Here is a 23,630-nt window from a genome sequence, read left to right as displayed (position 1 = left end):
GACGTACAGGTCAGCAAGTCTCTTCCTCATGCCTTCTGAGAGCCTGTTGACCACCTCTGGGGGTGGGGAGGGGCTGGGACTACTGATAATTGGCTCTAACAGAAGTGTAGGATTGTTTTTTAAATATGTTGGTTAAACCCCAAAGCCAGGAAAGCATGCCTCAGAGGAGCCGATACACTGAGCCAGCCAGGTGACCTTGGGCACTGTACTTTTTAAGTGACCGCAGACTCCTCATGGATTTGTACAAGGAAGAGATTTCCTAATGAATCCACTGAACTGAATCCTTTCTTTCCTAAAACATTTAGAAAAGTCAGCAGAGCATATGGTGTAGTAACTGTGTGGCATAATCCATGCTGAATTTGGGGTTAGCTTCTGTGTTCAAGGGCTGCTTCTGCCACTTACTTCTTGTGACCTTGGGCCAGTCACTTAATCTTTTTGGGCCTCAGTTTCTGAAACTGTGAAATGAGGGGGCTGGAGAAAATGGGGATCGAATCACCACAGGTTCCAGGCATATGATCCTTGGGTTTATATCCTGGCTCTGCTCTTCCTACAGTTCTGATCCTGAGCAGTCCATTTAAACTTCTGTGCCTCAGTTTCCTCATCTGTAAAATAAAGCATTTGGACTAGATCCCTTTCAGCTCTACATCTTTGATCATCCATAAATCAAATATCCAAAATGGACAGGAATGGACACAAGCATATAACACCCCAAACCAGTCCATAACGGACAAGTAATCAAAGGGTGACAGCTAACATTTTTTCACTGAAAAACTACAGACTATAACCACAAAATGAAAATCTATTCCAAATCACAAATAGTAAGAGAAATACAAACTAAATTCATTTGCGAGCCCCTTGAGACAGGGAACGGCTCCTGTGCCTTCTTGTATTCCCCACAGCTGGCACCCAGCCCAGGTCTCAGCACATAGTTGTTGAGTTCTTTTAAGTCCTATCTGACTCTCTTTGACCCCATTTGGGGTTTTCTTGGTAAAGATACTAGAGTGGGGGCAGAGCCAAGATGGTGGCTGGAAAGCAGGGTCATGCCTAAAGCTCTCTCCCAGGACCCTCCAAACACCTGTAAAAAATGGCTCCGAACAAATTCTAGAACTGCAGAACCCACAAAATAGCAGAGGGAAGCAGGGCTCCAGCCTAGGACAGCCTGGATGGTCGCTGTATAGGTCTATCACACGGAACTGGGAGCAGAGCGGAACAGAGCCCAGCATGGGCTGCGCCTGGACCAACCAGACCAGGAGCCAGGCAGAACAGACCCTAGCACCCTGAATCAGTGAGCTGTGGCAGTTACCAGACTTCTCAACCCACAAACACCCAAGACAACAGAGAAGGTTAGTGGGGAAAAACTGCAGGGACAGAGAGAAAGGAGTTTGTGGTTTGGCCACCGCCCTGGGGGCAGCAGAGGTGGTACAGCTACAGAACTACAGCTGCAGTTGCTTCCTGCCCCAGGCCCAACTGGTGGGAAGAATTAGGTGGCGGATCCCAGCGGGAATGCAGTCTGCTCAGATCTGAGTCTTGGTCCGGGTTGGCAGTTGGCAGAGCTTGCTGTGTAGAAAAAGCTCTGAAAACAAAAGCACAGCCCCTCAAGCTTGGGACAAAGTACTCTATACTCTACAAGCAGTCATACCCCGACAAAAAACTCAAGGGTCAAGTGATTGACTGGGAACATAGCCAGGCAGCGAAAATGGACTCAGATTCAGACTCAGACCTTGGAATCGTTCTTTGGTGACAAAGAAGACCAAAACATACAGCCAGAAGAAGTCAACAAAGTCAAAGAGCCTACATCAAAAGCCTCCAAGAAAAACATGAACTGGTCTCAGGCCATGGAAGAGCTCAAAAAAGATTTGAAGCAAGTTAGAGAAATAGAGGAAAAATTGGGAAGAGAAATGAGAGTGATGCAGGGAAACCAAGATAAACAAGTCAATGACTTGCTAAAGGAGACCCCCCCCAAAAATGAAGAAAATAACACCTTAAAAAATAGACTAACTCAAATGGCAAAAGAGCTCCAAAAAACTAATGAGGAGAAGAATGCTTTGAAAGGCAGAATTAGCCAAATGGAAAAGGAGGTCCAAAAGACCACTGAAGAAAATACTACCTTAAAAATTAGATTGGAGCAAGTGGAAGCTAGTGACTTCATGAGAAATAAAGATATTATAAAACAGAACCAAAAGAAGGAAAAAATAGAAGACAATGTGAAATATCTCATTGGAAAAACCACCGTCCTGGAAAATAGAATTATTGGACTACCTGAAAGCCATGATCAAAAAAAGAGCCTAGATATTATCTTTCAAGAAATTATCAAGGAGAACTGCCCTGATATTCTAGAGCCAGAGGGTAAAATAGAAATGGAAAGAATCCACAGATCGCCTCCTCAAAAAGATGCCAAAAAGAAGACTCCTAGGAACATTGTTGCCAAATTCCAGAGCTCCCAGATCAAGGAGAAAATACTGCAAGCAGCCAGAAAGAAACAATTTGAATATTGTGGAAACACAATCAGGATAACACAAGATGTAGCAGCTTCTACTTTAAGGGATTGAAGGGCTTGGAATACAATATTCCAGAGGTCAAAGCAGCTAGGATTAAAACCAAGAACCACCTACCCAGCAAAACTGAGTATCATGCTCTAAGGCAAAATAGGGATTTTTAATAAAATAGAGGACTTTCAAGCTTTCTCAGTGAAAAAACCAGAGCTGAATAGAAAATCTGACTTTCAAACACAAGAATCAAGAGAAGCATGAAAAGGTAAACTAGAAAGAGAAATTACAAGGGACTTACTAAAGTTGAACTGTTTTGTTTACATTCCTACATGGAGAGATGATGTGTGTAATTCGTGAGACCTCAGTATTAGGGTAGCTGAAGGGAATACACACACACACACACACACACACACACACACACACATAGACAGAGGGCACAGGGTGAGTTGAATATGAAGGGATGATATCTAAAAAAATAAAATCAAATTAAGGGATGAGAGAGGAAAATATTGAGAGAAGGAGAAAGGGAGAGATAGAATGGGGTAAATTATCTTGCATAAAAGTGGCAAGAAAAAGCAGTTCCGTAGGAAGGGAAGAGGGCAAAGGTGAGGGAGAATGAGTGAATCTTGCTCTCATCAGATTTGACCTCAGGAGGGAATAACATACACACTCAATTGGGTATCTTACCCAACAGGAAAGAAGGAGGAAGAAGATAAAAAAGGGGGGGATGATAGAAGCGGGGGCAGATAGGGGTGGAGGTAATCAAAAGCAAACATGTTGGAAAAGGGACAGGGTCAAGGGAGGAAATTGAACAAAGGGGGATAGGATAGGAAGGAGCAAGATACAGTTAGTCTTTCACAACATGAGTGTTGTGGAAGGGTTTTACATAATGATACACATTTTGCCTATGTGGAATTGCTTGCCTTCTTAGGGAGAGTGGGTGGGGAGGGAAGAGGGGAGAGAATTTGGAACTCAAAGTTTTGAAAGCAGATGTTCAAAAAAAAGTTTTTACATGCAACTAGGAAATAAGATATACAGGCAATGGGGCATAGAAATTTATCTTGCCCTACAAGAAAGTAAGGGAAAAGGGGATGGGAGGAAGTGGAGTGACAGAAGGGTGGGGTGGCTGCGGAACGGGCAACCAGAGTATATGCCATCATGGAGTGGGGGGGAGGGTAGAAACGGGGAGAAAATTTGTGATTCAATCTCTTGCGAAAATCAATGCTGAAAACTAAAAATATTAAATAAATAAATAAAAAGATGCTAGAGTAGCTTGCCATTTCCTTCTTCAACTCATTTTACTGATGAGGAAACTGAGGCAAGCAGGGTGAGGGATTTCCCCAGGGTCACATAGCTAGTCTGAGGCCAGATTTGAACTCAGGGAGATGAGTCGGTGCTCTATACACACTTAGCAGGTTGACTGATTGTCAGGTTTTCCTTGCAGGGTGGTATGAAGGTGAACGGCTGCGGGACGGTGAAAGGGGCTGGTTTCCTATGGAGTGTGCCAAGGAGATAACCTGCCGGGTGACAATAGACAAGAATGTGGAGCGAATGGGACGGTTACTTGGACTTGAGACCAACGTCTAGCTCCCTCAATGGCTCCCTTTTGGGATGGCAGGATTTGCACTAAATGTTAGAGGTGGGCTGGCTGGTTTTTGCTAGTTTTATTATTTTATTATATTTTTTAACACAGCCTATTTTATTAAATGAAAATAAAAATCACTTTTCTTCAAACCTGTACAGCTCCTGGGTTCTCTTAAGAGAGAGACTGTCTCTCAAATGTTTCTAGTTCATAGAAGCAAAGATTTGGGTTCAAGCCTTTTGCTTTATTTCAGGGTGATGGGGTTTGGTGCATGGGCAGAGCACCCAGGATGGCATGTGTCCACATGGACAACCTAGGAAGCCCAGTTCTAGGTTTCCTAACTGGGTTTCCCAGGTTCTAGGAGAATTAGGATGATGCATGTTTCTGAGAGAGACTGGAGCGTGTGTGGATGTTTCAGAACTGGCTTGGTCAGCCATCCACAGGATGAAGACAAGGCTCTTTGGCTGCTCATCCTTCACAAAGGCTTGTTGGCCAACTTCAGCCTTGTCCCATTGTCCTAAGTCCAGAGCTGAGCTGTAAGCCAGCATGCATTGATACCCCGAGGCCCAGAGGGAATGGAGTCTCCCTCTTCATCCCATCCTTCCAGAATCCAGGTCTGGCATCTGTGCCTCAAGGAGCAAGGAGGGACCTTCAGGGCTCCAGTCCAACGGTAACTGAGGCAAGGACTCATCTGGCCACCTCTGAAGGGGAACGTGGTGGGGATAATAATAAGAACCAGCACTTATAAAACACCTACTATGTGCCAAGCACTTTACAGTGACCATCTCATTCAATCTTCACAACAACCCTGGGGGGGAAGGGACTATTATCATCTTCATTTTACAGATGAGGAAATGGAGGCAAATAGAGGTGAAGTGACTTACCCACGATCCTACAGCTAGCAAGTGCTTGAGGCCAGACTTATTCTCAGGTTTTCTTGGCTCCATCTACTGCACCACCTGGCTGCCCCTGCAGGGAAGGAAATAGCAAAGGGAAAGGCATTCATTAAGAAACTACTATGTTTCAGGCACTGGACTAAGCATATTATCAATATCTCATTTGATTGGTGGGATCAATACTGTGTAGGAACTGAGCTGAACGGAGCCTCCTCTCTCCAGAGACTGAGATGGAATGGGGGAGAGTGTGTCCCCAAGGTAACAGGGAGGCAGATGATGTCTGTACATTTTTTCTGTTCTATCTTCCAAGTAAATATCCCTTTTGTCAAAGCAGGTCTGTGTCCAAAGGAACTGAACCTGACACGTGGTAGAACCTAGCTGGTGGGGGCTCGAACTGAAGGCAATAGAAATAATAGATGCTCCAACCCCTAAAGCTGGAGGAGTCGGTCAGCCCCTGAGAGTGCTCCATGTGAGATCTCCAAAAACTAAAAAAATACCATAGAAAATGGTTAACATATGACTCCTGGTGGCTGAGGGATGCATTTCAAGTGCCATTTAGAAATGCTCCTTTCCTCCAATACACCCTGCTACCTAAGTGTGTTTCAGGGTCTGCCCTCTGATGGTTACCTTCCACCCTGGGCAGACCCTGCAGATTGCCCGCTTGGCTCAGCTGCTTTTGCCCTACATCTTCCCCCCATCACTCGGGCTCCCTTCTCCCACAGGTGAGGTCCTTCCAGGGCATCCCTTTGGGGGATGAGCCCAAGCTGGCTGGGCTTTGTACCCCTCCCAGCCGTGCTTCTGACTTCCCCCGATGGCCCTAATGTCGCCGTCTCTCTACCCACCTTCTTAGAGTTCCCTTTTGTGTGTTGTCTGGAAGGTGAGCTCCTTGGGGGCAAGGGCTGCCTGCTCGTTTGTGTGTCCCAGTGCTTAGCACATAGCTTGAAAGCGGACTGAGTCCGGCCCTCACTGCGCGGCCACATCTTGTCTCCTCCTTAGAGAGGGGAGAATGTGTGCGTGGGTGTGGATTTCATCTAGGAGTCACAGCAGCAGGAGAGACCAGAGGAAGGCAGACCCCCCAGCAGCCGTTGTAGTCATCCAGGAGTGAGGTGATGAGGGTCTCCACCAGGGTTGGGGCAGTATCGGGGGAGAGAAGGGGGCACGTTCATGAAATAGTAAGAAGGCAAAAATCAACAGGCCTGGACATGAGAGGGAGTGAGCAATCCAGAGGGGACGGGGAGGGTGCCAGCATCATCAGCGTTGGGAATATGCACCGGTACATTGTCACAGAACGATGCTTTGGATGCAGCGAGACGGGGCTTTGCATGGGAGAGGGGGTGCATTATTTTATTGCATTAATATCTTTGTTTTCTACATTACCTTCATGGATGCTGTACTATTCGCCAGACATTTTATACATGTTATTTTAACCTCACAATAATCATGGCAAGGAGATATGATTATCCCCATTTTACAGATGAGAAACTGAGGCACAGTGCTTAGATGACTTGTCCAGGGTCACACAGCGGAATTTGAACTCAGCTCTTCCCGACTCTTGGTCCTGGGCTCTATCCACTGTACTGCCATAAAGCAGTTGGGGGAGAGGGAGTCAGTATGCCATCTCTGGCTCAGTGATAGACTTTCTTCTTTGTTTGCCCTTTCTTTCTCCCACAATCACTCTAGATTTTATTGAACCCCGACTAAGGCCCAGGCCCTCCACTAGGCTGTGGGGTACAGAGACAGAAGCAGAATTTCTCTGTCCTCACAGAGCTTACACTCTAAGGGAGACAACATGCGTCCACCTAAGGACATGGAAAACACACACAGAATTAAGTTAACCTTGGGAAGGCAGGCTTCTCTCTTAAAACCAATTTTTATTGCCCTCTTTTGCTTTTACGTTGCCCACATTTCCTAATGTCTCCTCCTCCCAGAAGTGGAAGGGGTGTTGGGCTCCATCCTCTTTCCCTACGCCTCCTTCCCCACCCGGTCTTCCTGATTTCTTCTCCATTCCACCACTTCTGCCAACTGAGTCAGCTCACCCTTCTCTTCCTAGGGTCCCCACTTCCTTGGACCCTGGCTTTCTGTTCACACTTGTCCACTCAGCTCCAGACCATTCCGTGGTCCCCTGATCCCGCATTTGGAATAGAGCCTCCAGACAGCTTCACTGACTGCACTGTGCTTGGAATTAACCCAAAGACCAGGGGTCCTTTCACATGCACCCTCCCCCCCCACCCCATATGTACTGCTGCTATTGATGGTAATAGAGTCAGCTGCCACTGATAGTAATTTGATGTAATAGTGGGACCGGCATTCCCCAGGGACTCATTGACGGACAGTGACTAGTCAATGTGAGCACAAAACATGCCAGTTCCCCTCAGCAACTCCAGGTGGGCCGGGGCAGCTTTCGTTTTTGACTTAAACCCTTTTAGAATCTGCTTTGAGCGAGTGGCAGGCGTTCCATGGGTTTACTTTGCGTTGTGTGGGACTGATATCCTTTTCATTTTCCCCAAACTTGTCTCTCTCAAGTTGCCAGGGGTGCCCCCTTCACGAGTTTTAATATGCCCAGATATGATGACTTGGAGACTTCCCCAAGGTCACACAGGTTGTAAGCATCAGAGGCAGAATATGAACTCAGGACTCTTGGACTGAAGAGCCAGGGCTCTTTCCATTGTACCATGCACACTCTCAATATGCATCAGACACTCTTTGGGAGTCTTGGAGACTACACGTTAAAAATGTGAGTTATTATTATGCACTTTTAGTACCATTTCTTTTATGTATTTGACCAGCTTAATTTAATGCATTTCTATCTGGAACCCTGCTTTGTCATTTAACTGTAAATGGTCCCGGATCAATAGGATGAGACAGCTAGGTGGCCCAGTGGATAGGCAGGAAGACCTTCATTCAAATCTCACCTCAGACAATGACTAGCTGTGTAACCCTGGGTAAGTCACTTAACCTGTATGTGCCTCAGTTTTCACATCTGTAAAGTGGGGAGGTCAGAACAGTACTCAGCAGGATTGTTGGACAGATCAAAGAAGTTACCATATGCACCATGCTTTGCAAACCTTAAAGCACTATATAAGTGCTAGCTATCATATTTTTTTCTTTTTTAAAATTTATTTAGCATTTTATTTTTCCCAAGTTCCATGTAAAAACAATTTTTAACATTTGGTTTTAAAAGTTTGAGTTGCAAATTCTCTTCCTTCCTTCCTCCCCCCTCCCCCCTACCCCATTGAGAAGGCAAGCGATTCGGTATAGGTTATAGACGTGTTGTCATGCAAAGCATTTCCATGAGTCGTGTTGTTGCAGTTTCGTGGTGTGTTGTGCCAGCACCGTCTCAAAGATTTCAGAGTCAGACCACCTCTAATCCAAGTACAGGCATTTATTGAGGATTGACACCCCTCAGAAGAGGGCTAGGTTCCAAGAAGAACTGGGAACTTAATAAGACAACACAGGCAAATTTGTAGTGTAATAATGCTGATTACACAACAGAAATTAAGAATATTAAAAAGGCAGGAGGGAGTGGTTAAGGAATTAGATAATAGGGGAGGGGTCCCTTCTAAGGTTCAGTGGTCCTGGCCATGCTGCCCCCTCCCCAATTGGCTAGCTATTGTGGTCCCGCCTTGGGCTAAATGGATGATGCGATTGTGGTTGAGTACAAGAACATACCTGTTCAAATATGTGAATTGGGTCTGGGGGCAATGGCTAGCTAGGGGAAGTGGCTGTATTGGGTCTGGGGGCCTGTGGTGTGGTTAGAGCCAGATTGTGTGGTTAAATCAGGACATGCCTGGTGTTCAGTGGGGCCCATAAGGCAGTTAGAATACTGGGGATGGGGGCAGCTTTATTAGGATTCCATCAATGTTGTCAAAGAAAACATAGACCCCCACCCCCACCCCAAGAAAAATAAGGTAAAAAAGTATGCTTCAATCTGTATTCAGACAACATCAGTTCTTTGGGGATGGACAGCATTTTTCATCATAAGTCCATCGGTTGTCATTGTATTGCTGAGAATAGCCGATCATCTTACAATGTTGCCGATACTTTGGAAGAGCGTAACACAGGACGTTTCACTTTGCGTCAGCTCACGTAAGTCTTTTCAGGTTTTTCTGAGAGCGCCCTGCTTATCATTTCTTGTAGCACGACAGTATTCCATCATAATCACATACCGTAATTGGTTCAGCCATTCTACAACTGATGAGCATCCCCTCAATTTCCAATTCTTTGCCCACAGAAGAGAACTGCTGTAAATTTCTGTACATACAGGTCTTTTCCTTTTTTTTTTTTTTTAATCTTTTGGGATGCAGACCTAGTAGTGGTATTGCTTGATCAGGGTATACATGGTTTTATAGCCCTTGGGGCATAGTTCTAAATTGCTCTATAGAATGGTTGAATCAGTTCACAACTCCACCAACCGTGCATTAATGTCTCATTTTTCCCACATCCCCTCCAACGTTTCTCATTTTCCTTTTCTACCCTATTAGCCAGTCTAGTAGGTATGTGGTAGTACCTCAGAATTGTTTAAATTTGCATTTCTCCAATCCTTAGTGAGTTAAGAGCAATATTTTTCCCCACATGGCTATAGATAGTTTTGATTACTGCATCTGAAAACTGTTCATATCTTTTGATCATTTATCAATTAGGGATTGGCTTTTACTTTTATAAATTTGACTGAGTTCTCAATGCTTGAGAAATGAGGACTTTATCAAAGAAATTTGCTTCAAAATCTTTTTTTGCGATTACTGTTGCTAATTTTATTTCCCTCCATCCTATTCTCCCCCCACCCCATTTATTCTATTCTCTTTCACCCTGTCCCTTCTCAAAAGCATTTTGCTTCTGATTATCCCTCCCCAAATCTATCCCCAACCCCCCTACCTTCTATCCTTCTTCCTTCTCTTATGCCCTTTCCCTCCTACTTTCCTCTAGGGTAAGTTAGATTTCTATACCCAAATAAGTGTGTATTTTATTCTCTTTTTGAGCCAATTCTGATGAACAAGTTTCACTCACTCTCCCTCACCTCCCTCCTCTTCCTCTCAACTGTAAAAACATTTTCTTGCCTCTTTTGTGAGCTAATTTACCCCATTCTACCTCTCCCTTTCCCTCACAGTACATTCCTCTCTCACCCCTTAATTTTATTGTTTTTTAGATGTTATCCCTTTATATTCAATTCACACCTGTGCCTTCTGTCTATATATGCTCCTTTTAATTGCCCTAATAATGAGAAAGTTCTTATGGGTTACAAGTAACATCTTCCCATGTAGGAATGTAAGCACTTTAACCTTATTAAGGCCCCTATGATTTCCCTTTCCCATTTACCTTTTTATGTCTGAGTCTTGTATTTGAAAGTCAAATTTTCTATTCAGCTGTGGTCTTTTCAAGAATGCTTGAAAGTCCTCTATTGCATTAAATGTCAATTCTTCCCCCTGAAGGATTATGCTCAGTAGGTGATTCTTAGTTGTAATCCTAGCTCCTTTTACCTTCAGAATATACAATCCTTTGATGTAGGAGCTGCTGAATCTTGTATTATTCTATGGCTTCATAATACTTTGTTTCTTTCTGGATGTGTGCAATATTTTCTCTTTGACCTGGGAGCTCTGGAATTTGGCTATGATGTTACCAGTTTTCATTTTGGGATCTCTTTCAGGAGGTGATCAGTGGATTCTTTCAATTTCCATTTTACTACTTGGTTCTAGAATTTCAGGGCAGTTTTCCTTGATTTCTTGAAAGATGATGTCTAGGCTCTTTTTTTGATCAAGGCTTTCAGGTACTCCAATAATTTTTGAATTATCTCTCCTGTATCTGTTTTCCAGGTCAGTTATTTTTCCAGTGAGATATTTCACATTGTCTTCTATGTTTTCATTCTTTTGGTTTTTATTGTTTCTTGATTTTTCATAGTCATTAGCTTCCATTTGCTCAATTCTAATTTTTTAATTTTTTTTTTCTTTTTGGGCACGGGGGAAGGCAGGGCAATTGGGGTTAAGTGACTGCCCAAGGTCATACAGCTAGTGTGTCAAGCGTCTGAGGCTGGATTTAAACTCAGGTCCTCCTGACTCCAGGGCTGATGCTCTACTCACTGTGCCACCTAGCCACCCGTCAATTCTAATTTTTAGGGAATTATTTTCTTCAGGGAGCCTTTTATCTCCTTTTCCATTTGGCCAATTCTACTTTTTGAGGAGTTTATTCTTTAGTGAATTTTTGTGCCTCTTTTTCCATTTGATTAAGTCTGGCTTTTTAAGGCATTCTCCTCATTGGCTTTTTGTACCTCTTTTACCATTTGGCCTAGTCTGTTTTTTAAGGTGTTACTTTCTTCAGTATTTTGTGTGTCTCCTTTACCAAGCTGTTGACTCATTTTTCTTTTTCTTGCATCACTCTCATTTCTCTCCCCAATTTTTCCTGTACCTCTTTTATTTCATTTCCAAAATCCTTTTTTAGCTCCTCCATGGCCTGAGACCAATTCTTATTTTTCTTGGAGGCTTTGGATGTAGGAGCTTTGACCTTATCTTCTTCTGTGTTTCAATTTTCCTTGTCACCATAGTAACTGGTCAGAATATTTTTTTTCTGTTGTTTGCTCATTTTCCCAGCCTATTTCTTGACTTTTAACTCTGTTAAAGTAGGGCTTTACTTCCAGGATGTAGGGCACACTATCCCAAGCTTCAGGGGCTTTGTGGAGCTGTTTCCAGAGATACTTCTAGGGATCTGTAAGTTTTCAGTTCTTCCCAGGTGGTATGATCTAAGGAGGGGACTTTACTACTCTCCTGGCACTCTTTTCTGACCTGGAACTATGAGGAGGGTCCCCTGCCCCACAAGCTCTGGTGTGCTAGTGCCCCTCCTTGCCTTGGGACCGCCACCCAGGACTGCAACCTGGATCCAATTATGAGCAAAGCCAGTCTTGCCTCAGTGCTAGCAAAGACACCCCTGTAATTTCCTTCTGACCAGTTGTTCAACCCCCTTACCATCTATAGGCTGAGAGCTCTAGAAGCAGCTGCTGCTGCTGCTGCTGCTGCTGAGTGGCTCCCAAGGCCTGCTCCTGGTTCACTGGGGCCAGGGTTGTGCTGGCATGGCCTGCACTGAACTCTGCTCCACTTTCACCTAGGTGTAACAGACCTTTCCTGCTGACTTCCTAAGTTGTCTTTGGCTGGAAAATCATTTCACCATCCTTTTCTGGGTTTTGCTGCTCCAGGAATTGTTTTATGACATTATTTAAAGGTATTTGGAGGGATTTGGGGGAGAGCTCAGCTGAGTTGCTGCCTCTTCTCCACCATCTTGGCTCTTCCCCCCAATGCTAGCTATCATGACTTAATGTTTCCTTATGTGTAAAATGGGGATAATAGCTTTGCGTGGCTACCTGACTGGCTGAGCACCCTGTAGCTCGGAACTTCTGAACTCAGGAGATTCAGCAGCCTCAGCTTCACCAACTGAAGGAAATATAGATATGTGCCACCATGGCTGGCAGAAAATGTTCCTTTAAAAAATAAAATATGCTTCTTCCTTTGGGAGGGAGGATAGGGAGAGACAGATGTTAACAAAGATATTGGAAAAATGTATTTTTAAAAATGCTTCTTCTAATTGTACCCATTACTCCAAGAACTACCTGTGGGGCTCAGCAGAGGCCTAGCTCCTCTCCCACAGAGCTAGCCTAAGTCCGAATGACTATTTTATTCCTCTTTCCCTCAATGTTCTCTTCTTCAGACTCAAATCCCTAAGAGCACAGGGGCTGGACTCAGTGACCCTGTAGGTCCATGATGATGCTCTTTTAAAGTTCCTTTAGTCGATTCTAGAAGAGGCTGAAGCCCCCAACAACAGGATCACTGTCCTCCAGAAGAGCTTGGTTGTCCCTCTTCTTCCCACTATGTTGGCAGCCAGCACTCCACACCATACTCCCAAGAAGAGGCATTGTGTGAAAGGTATTAACCTCCTAAAGAAAGTGAGTTTATTTCTTTATAGTAGTAATCTATGGATAAATGGTCATGCTGATAAGCACTGAGCCAAGGAAAACCAAACCCAAATTCCTGTTTAACCCAAACCGAGACAAAGTTCTAAGTCAAATGAATCATTTGGCAGCATAGTGCTCTCTATTATTAAGGGGACAGATTTTCATGAGCCTGGGCAGGCCCCAGAGGGATGAATGTTTAACAAAAGCATTCTTCTCCCATGGTCCTTCTCTACTGGGTACACTATACATAACTTGTGAAAAAATGAATGTATAATATGGATCTCGGTAGATATTTGGTGACATTCAGCCATCATTACAGCCAGGTTTATAACCCAGGCAGAGTTCTGGAGACCAGTAGTGGCAAGGCTTTATCCCTCCAGCCTGGGAAAGCCTTCCTGCCCCAATGTGAGAATGACACACAATAGGAGATCTGCACGGTTACTGCCCTTCTAAAAATGTCAATTCACATGTTTTGCCTCTGCTAAATAGTTAATACCTGTTCATTTTAAGGTATCCTCTGCATTGAACAGTATCTAGCAAATAGTAAGCATTTAATAAATACTTTTTTCATTCATTTATTATATACATATACTCAGGTCTGAGGGCATTAGGGGACCTTTTCAGGGTTGCTGATTCCTGGTGACTGCTTAGGGTGAGTCCAACTGTGTAACAGCTAAATTGATATAATATACAAGTATGTACTCTTAAAATATTTCTTACAGCTACATAATTTGTATTAGGAACATATCAGAGCAAAACTTGAGGGGGTGCTGGTCAAAATTCAGAGAAAGAAAATACATTTGGTATGACACTATGTATGCTTATGTATATGTTTATGTGTGGCTGTGTCTGGAAGGATGTGTGTGTGCCTATGTGAGAGATAAATGGTATAATGGGATGGTAAGACAAGAGAAATAATGATGAAAATTTCCTTTTTCTTTTTTAGGGAAGAAACTTGGTTACACCTTCAACAATCAAAATTTCCATAATGCGTCCTTGGGTCAAGGACAAGAGGCAGTGGCAGAGGCTGCATTGGATCTGGCTGCCAAGAATGGTCACTGGGTTATCTTGCAGGTATGACCTACCAACCCTAATTATAAAGGCTCCCATAAACTTTACTGTCCCTTTTCCATCTGTTCTGTCCTCTTAGTAAATCAATAGCTCTGCAACACTGGGATAAAGGAGTAATGCTTTGTTTTGGTTTCAAGAAATTGATTGTCAAATTTGATTTTGAATCTCACATTCAGTTGCCTCCTTATTAATTTTAGGTTCGAGAGCTCAGAGATCTACCCCTTTTTTTGAGGGATCTCCTCCAAAAACAATAAATCTACAAGAAAAGAGGATGGTGGCTTTCTGATCCTGCTGAGTTTTCACAGTGCTGGGAAGGGAATGGCTTTTCCATAAGCCAGGTACTCTCTTGGTGATGAACTTATGATTCTGAACTCTGCTTGGCAAGGGGAACAAGAGAATTGCCTATTATTAACCACTCTTGTTCCCATGAAGAGATGATCCTCTCACCCAGCTCCAACCAGCAACACAAAAATTACAAACCTTGTGCTGACTTAGACCTTGTGTTCTGACACACTCAAATTTTTGAGCCTTCATTCACTCAGAATTCCTAGGGGGGTTTTCCTATTCTTGGTTACTTTGAAATTCTGAGGTTATGAATTTGATTACATGATGCCAAACATCTAGAGTGCCTGATTATTTAATTGAAGGAAGCACTAGAACAATTATGTCAAATTCAAAAAAGAAACTGATCTCTGCAGGCTGCATATTGACTTAAAAAACCACAAATTAACATTACCTATGTTGTATTATACTTTAATTTTGTTACACATAATTGGAAAATATTTACATTTTAATTTAGTTCAGTGCACTCAGGGGTTATTTGGCCCTGATGCCTTGGAATTTGACATTTCTGCAATGGAATATCATGCAGACACATTGCTTCCTTCCTTGCCTATGTCTGGAGACCCTGGCAGGGAACTAAAGGAAATAAATACACTCTGAAATTCTTCTGGCTTGTTGCAAAGTAACTGCTCTAAGGCTCCCTAGTCATTCTAAGGAGCTCTTCAGGGGAATTGGAACACCATAACAGACTTTCAGGGATCAGAGGGCACTTATTAATGTCTCTAGACTCTGGGGCAGTTTAATAGAGTGCCCTAAACTGCTCCAAGGTTTTAGGTCCTACCTGGCATGGCTCCAAAAAACATCTTATCTTAGATATGCTTTGGATTCAAGCTAATCAATCCCAAAAATTCAATTTCCAAATCCTCTGGATCTTCTAGAGGAACACATTGGTTCCAGAAATTCTCTAAGGTTCTGAGCTAAACTGAACTGAAATCCTTTAGAGCTGTACTCCAGAGCAGCCTGAAATCTTGAGTCTCCTTGAAGACCAGGAGAGATATACTATTAACCTTTATGAAATCTTCCAGATAAGGACTCAATCCAAAATTAGCAGAGGTTGCTCCCTTCTCCACAGATACTGAAATATTTCCCCACTTTGCTCACCTCCTTAACCCTCAGGGGAATTAGACCCTCCCAGGATTATCTTTGATTCATGCACTACAAGCACCCCCAAGTACAGACCAAAAGGTTTCTCCATCTGGAACCAGACAGCAACATGAATGTGTTCCTCAAAGAATCAGCCAAGTATTTGTTACTCTCTCATGGATCATTGGCATATGTTTAGCAAATGGAGATTTTGGCTAAAATATTCCCTTTACTCTGTAAATCACTGAACTCTAGTTCAGGAAGATAATTATACCTCTAATGATCTATAAACCAACCTGGACCCCACAAGGAGCTTATAGTCTAGTTGGTTGCATACTCAGTTTCACATACATATGCATATGACCACACACACATATTGAACTCTAAAGGACTAGTGATTGTAAGTGAAATAGAACACACAGGAAAGAGAGATCATTAGAGGCTGGGCTCATTGTAAAAGTATTTATGAAGCAGGTTGTTGATCTGGAACTTTAAATAACTGGAGAAGACATTTCAGGCTAGGAGGGAGGGGGGACATCTTAAGCAATATGAAATGTAAAACCTAGAAAAACTTTAAAGACCACTGACTCTACCCTTCCCCCACCCTGTATGGAGTAGAAAACTGAGGCCCAAACAAGTGAGGTGATTTGCCCAGGTTTGCATAGCAAAAAGTCAGAATTTGAACCCACACCTCCAGATTCCTAATTTAGAACTATTTCCACTATACCAGGCTTAAGATCATGGCAGGATGGTGGAAGAAGTTGAAAATTAGGCCTTGGGAGTTTTAATCTGCTGAGAGAAAAAGAGAGACAGACAGACAAAGAATGAGAATTAAGTGCTTACTATGTGCCAGGATACTGAATATTGAGGATACAAATATAAATAAGACAAAACCCCTGCCCCTAAGGAGCTCACATTCTAATGAGGGAAAACACGAAGGGGAAATAGAAAGAGGGGGAATGCAGAGAGAAGTATGCTTCCTGCAGCATAGTATAGAAGTGGCTAAGAAGTGGCATGGAGGCCTAGTTCCAGGCAAGTTAAGGCAAAAGCTCTCCTAGCAAAGACAATATCCCAGGGATAAAGTCTAAGTTTCCAGTGCAGGAGAGAAAGAGGTGATTGCCAGAGTGCAAACAGTGTAATGTGCAGCTGGATAGGAAATGTCATTGTTTATTAATGAGCAGGGAAGTAGCATGATGAAAATAAGGTTTAGGAAAATTAGTCTTGGGACAATAGGCAAGATGAATTGAAGAGAGTTGAACCTCAAGGTAAGGTGAACCACCTCAGTGACTGTTAGGATCATCTAGGCACAAGACAGTAAAAGCCTGGATTCTCTACTGGTGATTCCTTAGGGGAAGGCCCAGGCAACCAAAAGATTAAGGAGGTTCTCTCTGGGGAGCTGTCTAATTTAGCGGACCTCCCAGCCTTACGCTAGGTTATAAGTTCTTGGAAACCAAAACCAAGGTCAGATCTCTGTTTTCAGCTGCAAACCTGGTGGCTGCTTCAGTGCTAACAGAAAGCATAGCAAATACATCCACCTGGTAGCCAAATGGCTCAACTCCCTCGAGAAGAAGTTGGAGCAGCCATCATGAGTTCAGGGTCTTCATGAGTGCTGAGCCTGCGGCCTCTCCTGATGACCACATCATTCCCCACGGCATTCTAGAGAATTCCATCAAGATCACCAACGAACCTCCCATGGGCATGCATGCCAAACTGCACAAGGCCCTAGACAACTTTACTCAGGTACCACACTAGGAGAGGTGGGTAATTTGCTTCAACAATCCCAATGCACATTTGAGATCTAACTATAAGATGTGCTCAGAATGAGGTCTGCTTGTGCTGAAGAGAAGGGAAGTAGGACTGGTTCTTTTTAAACTAATCTTTATCCTGTGTTTGTTGTGTCCCTGATAATATTCCCTTGGCTCAAAGTGAGGGGGAACCAGAGATCTTACATGCATTTTTCTTTGGAAGTAAATGGGAATATGCCACAAAATCAATGAATCACAGAATTTTAGAAGGGACATCCACAGCCATTTAATACAACCCATATCCATCTGGACTCAGCTACAGACTTCCCAGGAAAGGGATCCCACTATCTCCTGAAGCATCCCATCCCCCTTGCGGACAGCTCTAATTATTAGGAAGATTTTCCGGACATTGAGCCTAAATTTGCCTTTTTGCAACTTCATATTGCCCTGGTTTTGTCCTTTGGGGCCAAACAAAACAAGTCTAATCCCTGTTTCCCGTGAGAGCCCCTCATGTACTTGGACATAATTATAATGATCCCCAAAGAGTTTTTTGGGGGGCCAGAGATTGGAGGCAGGCAAAATATCACTAATTCCTTCAACCTGTCAGAATATGGCACAACCTTAAGGCCATTTACCATCTTGCCCATTATTCTGTAGTCAATCTCGAGCTTATCAGTAGTGTCCTTCCTAAACTGGGGCAAACCAGAATTGAACACAGTACACCACTTGTGCTCTTACCGGGGCAAAATACAATGGGACTCACTTCCTCTTCCCTGGAAGTTGTGCTTCTCTTAATGAAGACTGAGACAGCATTAGCTTTTTTTTGGGAGGGGTGCTACCACATCATAGTGCTGCCCCATGTTAAAAAACATTTAAAAACCCCAGTTCTCTTTCAGACAGACTGCTATCTAGACTTTATCATACTTAGAAAGTTGATGTTTTTAGCTCAAGTGCAAGACTACATTTATCCCAACTGAATTTCTTCTGGTTAGATTCAGTCTAATCTTCCAACCTGTCATGATACTTTTAGGTCCTGTCATGCTATATGTTAGCTTTCCTCTCAGCTCTGTTATCTGCAGATTTGACAAGCATGCTGTCTATGCCTTTATCCAAGTCATTACTATAGAGCCCAAGCTGAACTATTTTGAGAGCAAAATTCAAGGGCCATTAAAAAAAAAAACTGCCCTCACCCAATGTACATGCAGTCATGTGATATTTCTGTGACTGACTTCATTTTCGTGATCCTACTCTTAGCTTATGGTAACATTTTAACGTAAAACATTTAACGTTTGCACTTAGAGACATTTTCTTTTTTTTTATTTTCAGTTCCAAATGCTCTTCCTCCTTTTAGCCATCCCTTACTCATTGAGAAGGCAAGAAATTTCTCATTATACGCATGAAGTCATGTAAAACATATTTCCACCTTAGTCATTTTGTCAAAAAAAAAAAAGCAAGAAAAATAAAGACGAAAAAGTATACTTCAATCTACACTCAGAGTCTATCAGTTCTCTCTCGGGAGGTAGATAGCTTTTTTCATCATGAGTCCTTTCATTGTGGATCATTGTATTGATCAGAGTAGCTAAGTCTTTCATAGTTGGTTATCATTACAATATCACCCTGTCTGTGTACATTGTTCTCCTGGTTCTGCGTACTTCACTTTGCATCCGTTCATATAAGTCTTCCCATATTTTTCTGAAACCATCCCTTTCATCATTTCTTTTAGCACATATTGTAGCCTGTTCAGTCATTCCCCAATTAACGGGCATCCCCTCAGTTTCCAATTCTTGTCACCACAAAGAGAGTTACTATAAGTATTTTTGTACATATGGGTCCTTTATCTTTTTCTTTGATCGCTTAGAGGTATTTTCAAACACGGACTCATTTTTAAAAACCAAGAAATAATATGCAAGTAAGTCCTCCAATAGGCCTCACCCAACTTGAATACCAGCCTTCAGAAAATATTGTTGAATTGGCACTGGCCTCTGTTTCATTTTCAATTCCTGGAAGACTATGGAGAGTAGTACAGGCTTAGGTTGATTATACAACAGTCATAGTTCCCTATGAGAACTCCAGAATGAGGGTGACAAATTTGAAGGATAGAGAGGGTATCATAAGCTTCACCTGCAAAAAAAGCTTTTCTCATGAGATTCTTCATCTGCCTTTCTGACTCGATGAACAAAGTGTATAGACTTGCCCCTGAGGAAACCTATAGGTGAGACTGTCCTAAAATATGTCAACAATGGAAACTGTTCTGCTACCAATGCATTTATTCTTGAATACAAAGCATCCTACTCAGGGAAGCCATTTGAAAGAAATAAAAATTCACAAGCCTTTCCAGGCTGGAGTATTTCTCCTGCTCAAAGGCCAAAGCAAATTATGATGTTCTAATGATGCCGTGGCAAGGTGTGACTATTTGATTTATGCAAAGCAGGCCAGGCAGAAGCTTTCAAAGCCAGGCTACTATGCAGCCCTTCATTTCACAGATGATGAAACTGAGGCCCAAAGAAGTGATTGTGACTGGCCCAAGTTGCTGTGTCTAAGTCTTTGACTCCAAATTTTCCTGGATTCTTCCCAACATATTAGGCTGCCTGATTTGAACTCTATTGTGCTTTGAAATCTGAAACAATTATATTTCTTTCAGGATACTCTGGAGATGTATAGCCGAGAGACAGAGTTTAAGAGTATTTTATTTGCACTTTGTTACTTCCATGCTGTAGTAGCAGAAAGGCACAAATTTGGACCTCAAGGCTGGAATCGCTATTACCCTTTTAACACAGGAGACCTCACCATCTCCGTGAATGTGCTCTATAACTTCCTTGAGGCCAATGCCAAGGTAAGAATAATGAATGGGATCCTGGATGGTTAAACCGGAATCAGTAGGGCTGTACCAGAATGTCAAGTCTGTCCTTCTATTATTTCAACTCAGATGTAAAATGTAGTGCCATTTTCTAGTGAGAGAAGAGGAGCAGTTCCAATGAAGGACTATCACCCAGAACTTGCTAACTTTCTTTTTAACAAGAGATATGGGACAATGCCCTGAATACATGCAAGGTGCATGTATTAGGTAACAACCGATCCATGTAAAACAAGGTTCGTGCTAAACTCTATGTAGTAACCTCATAGGTTATGAGGCTACCTTATGGCATAAAGTGCTAAACAACACTTCTCAGGTGGTCTTCAGGACCAAGATCCCAAGTTTCACCCTTCTCTATCTACTACTGACTCCTTCCCTTTCTAACGCTCTACCCAAGTTCTAAGGCAGTCAAAGGCTGTGTTCTGATATTTCATCACAAATTAAGAGAAATGTAGAACCTCTTTGATTAAGTGATCAATTTGCTTTGAGTCCCCAGACTAGTTTGAAAATAAGCTAGAGAAATCATTTATGTCATAAGATTTTGTTCCTGTCTCAAACTCATAGGTATTTCTGGCTATATAATTTATTGTGATAGTAATGAACAGTACAAAGATATGTTTAAATATTTCAATGAGGTATCATCTTCAGGAAAGAACAGAGCTATATGATTTGCTTAGGGAACCTCAGACAGAAACCATAGAACCATAATAGAAACCATAACTTTAATAAGATAGAATACAAAATAAAAACGCAAAAAGCACTTGCCTGCCTACACCCTCTCCATATAAATAGATAGATATACACACACATGAATATACATACAAACTTATATGTATGCATTATGTATATAATCAACAAAATCTAACAGAAAGAGACGAAAAAAAGAAATTCCATATGGAAATTATAAAACATTTGGAAATCTACTTACCAAGATATATATATATATACATATATACATACATACATATATATATATATATACATATATATATACATACATATATATGTAGGAATGATATAAATACAATCACAAAACAAACTTTAAAGAAACGAAAGAAGACAAATTATTGGAGAGGTATTAATTATTGGTGGTTGGACCATTCTAATATAATAAAAGTGGCAATGATGCCTAAATTAATTTTCAGATGCAAAGTCTTACCAATCCAACTGCCAAAGGACTACTTCGTAAAACTAGAATAACTTGTAACAGAATTCATCTGAAGGAATAAATGGTCAAGAATCTCAAGAGAAATGATGAGAGGGGAAAAGTGGGAATTAAGGGTACCTAGCAACACCAGACCTCAACTACATTTAACATGGGTTTAAAAATATAGAAAAGTTGATAAATATTACTTATTAAGAATTCTGGAAATTAAGTGAACACAGTAACATAGTATTTAATAAGCTCAAAAACATAAATTACTGGGGTGGTTTACCATTCAATAAAAACTGTTGGGAAAATTAGAAAATGGTCTGGGAGAAATTAGTCTTAGAGCAACATCTCCCAACGTGTGCCATACAATAAGCTTCAGAGAGATATATGACCTAGATATAAAAAGACACATCATATACAGATTAGAGAACTGAAGGAAATACTTTTCATAACTGTGAATTGGGAGAACGTGCTTGACCAAACAAGGGATAGAAATATTCATGGGAGATAGAATTGAAAAGATTTTGCATAAACAAAATCAGTGTAATTAGAAGGGAAATAATGAAGCGGGGGGGGGGGGGTCTTTGTAGCAAATTTCTCTAGTAAAAGTCTGATAACCAATATATATACATATAGGGATTTGATTCCAACATAAAGGAACAAGAGCCATCCTCTAACAGATAAATTTATGAGGATTATAAAAGGCAGTTCTAGAGGGAAGAAGCTATCAATAACTATATAAAAATATGTTCTAAATTAAGCAAACTTAAGAAGACAAACTCTGAATTTACCTTATATCTATTAGATGGGTGAAAAATAACAAACAAAAAAAAGGAAAATGAACATTGTTAGAGAAGCTGTAGGAGGACAGACATACTAATGTCAGGCTGTGAAGCAGTCCAGCCATTCTTGACATCAGCTTAGGTGGAACTATATGCAAAAAGTCACTAAAAGATGTGTATACCAGAAATACCATCACTCTGTAGGTATCTCTAAAGAGATCAAAGACAGAGTAAAAGGACCAATAGGTACAAAAAAAATTTATAATAGCACCTTTTATTGTGCTGGAGAACTAGAAACAAAGTGGGTGCTCATAAATTGGGTAATGGCTGAACAAATTATGGTATATTAATATAATAAAATGACCAAAAAAGGAAAAATGCAGAAAAACCTGAAGATACCTGTATGACCTGACATAGAGTGAATTAAGCAGAACAAGAAGTATTATTCAATGGCACAACTTTATAAACATTGAAATATGATCATGCAATGACCAGTGACCAATAATGAATGACTCCAAAAGACTGATGATGAAGCATGCTACCAGATTCTTGGTGGAGAGGTGATGGACTGTGAACATATTTTCATGTATTGTCTATACAACACAAATATATTTTGCGTGGTGATACTTATGGAGGAGAGTTGTGGAGCGCAGATAGTGATACAAAAGAGAAGAAAGGAAAGGAAGGAGTGTAAATGGAACATTTATAGCACAGAGAGGAAAGCAGAAGGAAGTCTAGAAGAGGACACAGATAAGAAAGGCAATGCTGGTACTGCCACATTAAATGTATGCCTATATACGTGTGGATATCTAGCTCTATGAGCTCTGTTAGAGTTTCATACACACCTCTCTTTTTCTGGTTTTCTTTGGTTAACATGTATTCAGGTGCCATTCTGTCTATAACAAGGGTGTTACATCCCCAAGTTCTCAGGTACTCTGAGAGTGTTGGGATGTCTCTTTTCTCTGCTATCTTGTACAAACTTCTACATGTAATATGCGCACTCCGGCCCCACTCTCTCAAGGCCAGGCAGGCTATATATCTCCCTTCAGAATTTCAGGGTATCTTGAGGGTTTTAAGGAATCTTTTTCTCTGCTGCCGCTGGCTCTAGCCACCATCAGTTTTGTTCCTCCTATATTAGGGGCCTAATGACCTGAATCTCAGTTCCATTTAACCACTTAACATCTGACAGTTTTTAGAAAAAAATATTTACTTCAAAGATTTGGCAAGAAAAAATATATAAATATTTTCCCCAATACCTTAGGTGCATAATCCCTCCTACACAGCCTTAGTCTTGGCAGAAAAGGTTAGGCTCGTTATTTAGTTCAGTTCCTGCATGGCATTGGTCCCATCAAGTTCACATCCAAAGGCAACATTGCTGCCAAATGAGTCCTTCCACTGGACTGGGACCCTGAAGGTCCCTTCTGAAAATTGCTCCTAGTTCCTGGCTCCTCAGGGCAATTTCAGAGCTGGCTACAAAACCTAGCCTGGATTCTGACTCCCAGATTCCTGTGTCTTGCTCTCCTAGCCTTTGAAACTTTCAAGGTTGGAAACTCCACTCCAAATACCTGGAATGAAAAAGAGCAAACAAGACCCAGGCCCTGTTTCTTAGGGGCAGTGTAACCTTAGGAGTAGAAAGCTCCACAACACTTCTGCCAGGGAATTATGTTGCTCTTCCAACTTGAATACAACAAAGAGAGAGCTGA

At 41.9% G+C, this 23,630-nt stretch overlaps 2 protein-coding genes across 2 annotated transcripts in view; both read left to right on the top strand.

Moving 5' to 3' along the window:
- Window positions 1-4,226, top strand: part of LOC118846254 (rho guanine nucleotide exchange factor 26-like) — a 127,169-nt gene extending 122,943 nt beyond the window's left edge. The window contains exon 15 of the mRNA XM_036754580.1: window positions 3,934-4,226. Coding sequence (XP_036610475.1) covers window positions 3,934-4,076 — 143 coding nt within the window. The 3' untranslated portion in view covers window positions 4,077-4,226. The remainder of the gene's footprint in view (window positions 1-3,933) is intronic.
- Window positions 4,227-7,639: 3,413 nt separating this feature from the next.
- LOC118847377 (dynein heavy chain 9, axonemal-like) overlaps window positions 7,640-23,630 on the top strand; it is a 61,284-nt gene continuing 45,293 nt past the window's right edge. Inside the window, 4 exon segments of the mRNA XM_036755824.1 lie at window positions 7,640-7,701; window positions 16,874-16,969; window positions 16,971-17,133; window positions 19,780-19,971. Of these exon segments, the coding sequence (XP_036611719.1) occupies window positions 7,640-7,701; window positions 16,874-16,969; window positions 16,971-17,133; window positions 19,780-19,971 (513 nt within the window).

The sequence above is a fragment of the Trichosurus vulpecula genome, chromosome 4 (genome assembly GCF_011100635.1).
Source record: "Trichosurus vulpecula isolate mTriVul1 chromosome 4, mTriVul1.pri, whole genome shotgun sequence".
Classification (NCBI taxonomy): Eukaryota; Metazoa; Chordata; class Mammalia; order Diprotodontia; family Phalangeridae; genus Trichosurus; species Trichosurus vulpecula.
The sequence above is the reverse complement of the archived record's forward strand: the minus strand, read 5'-3'. Positions and strand labels throughout refer to the sequence as shown.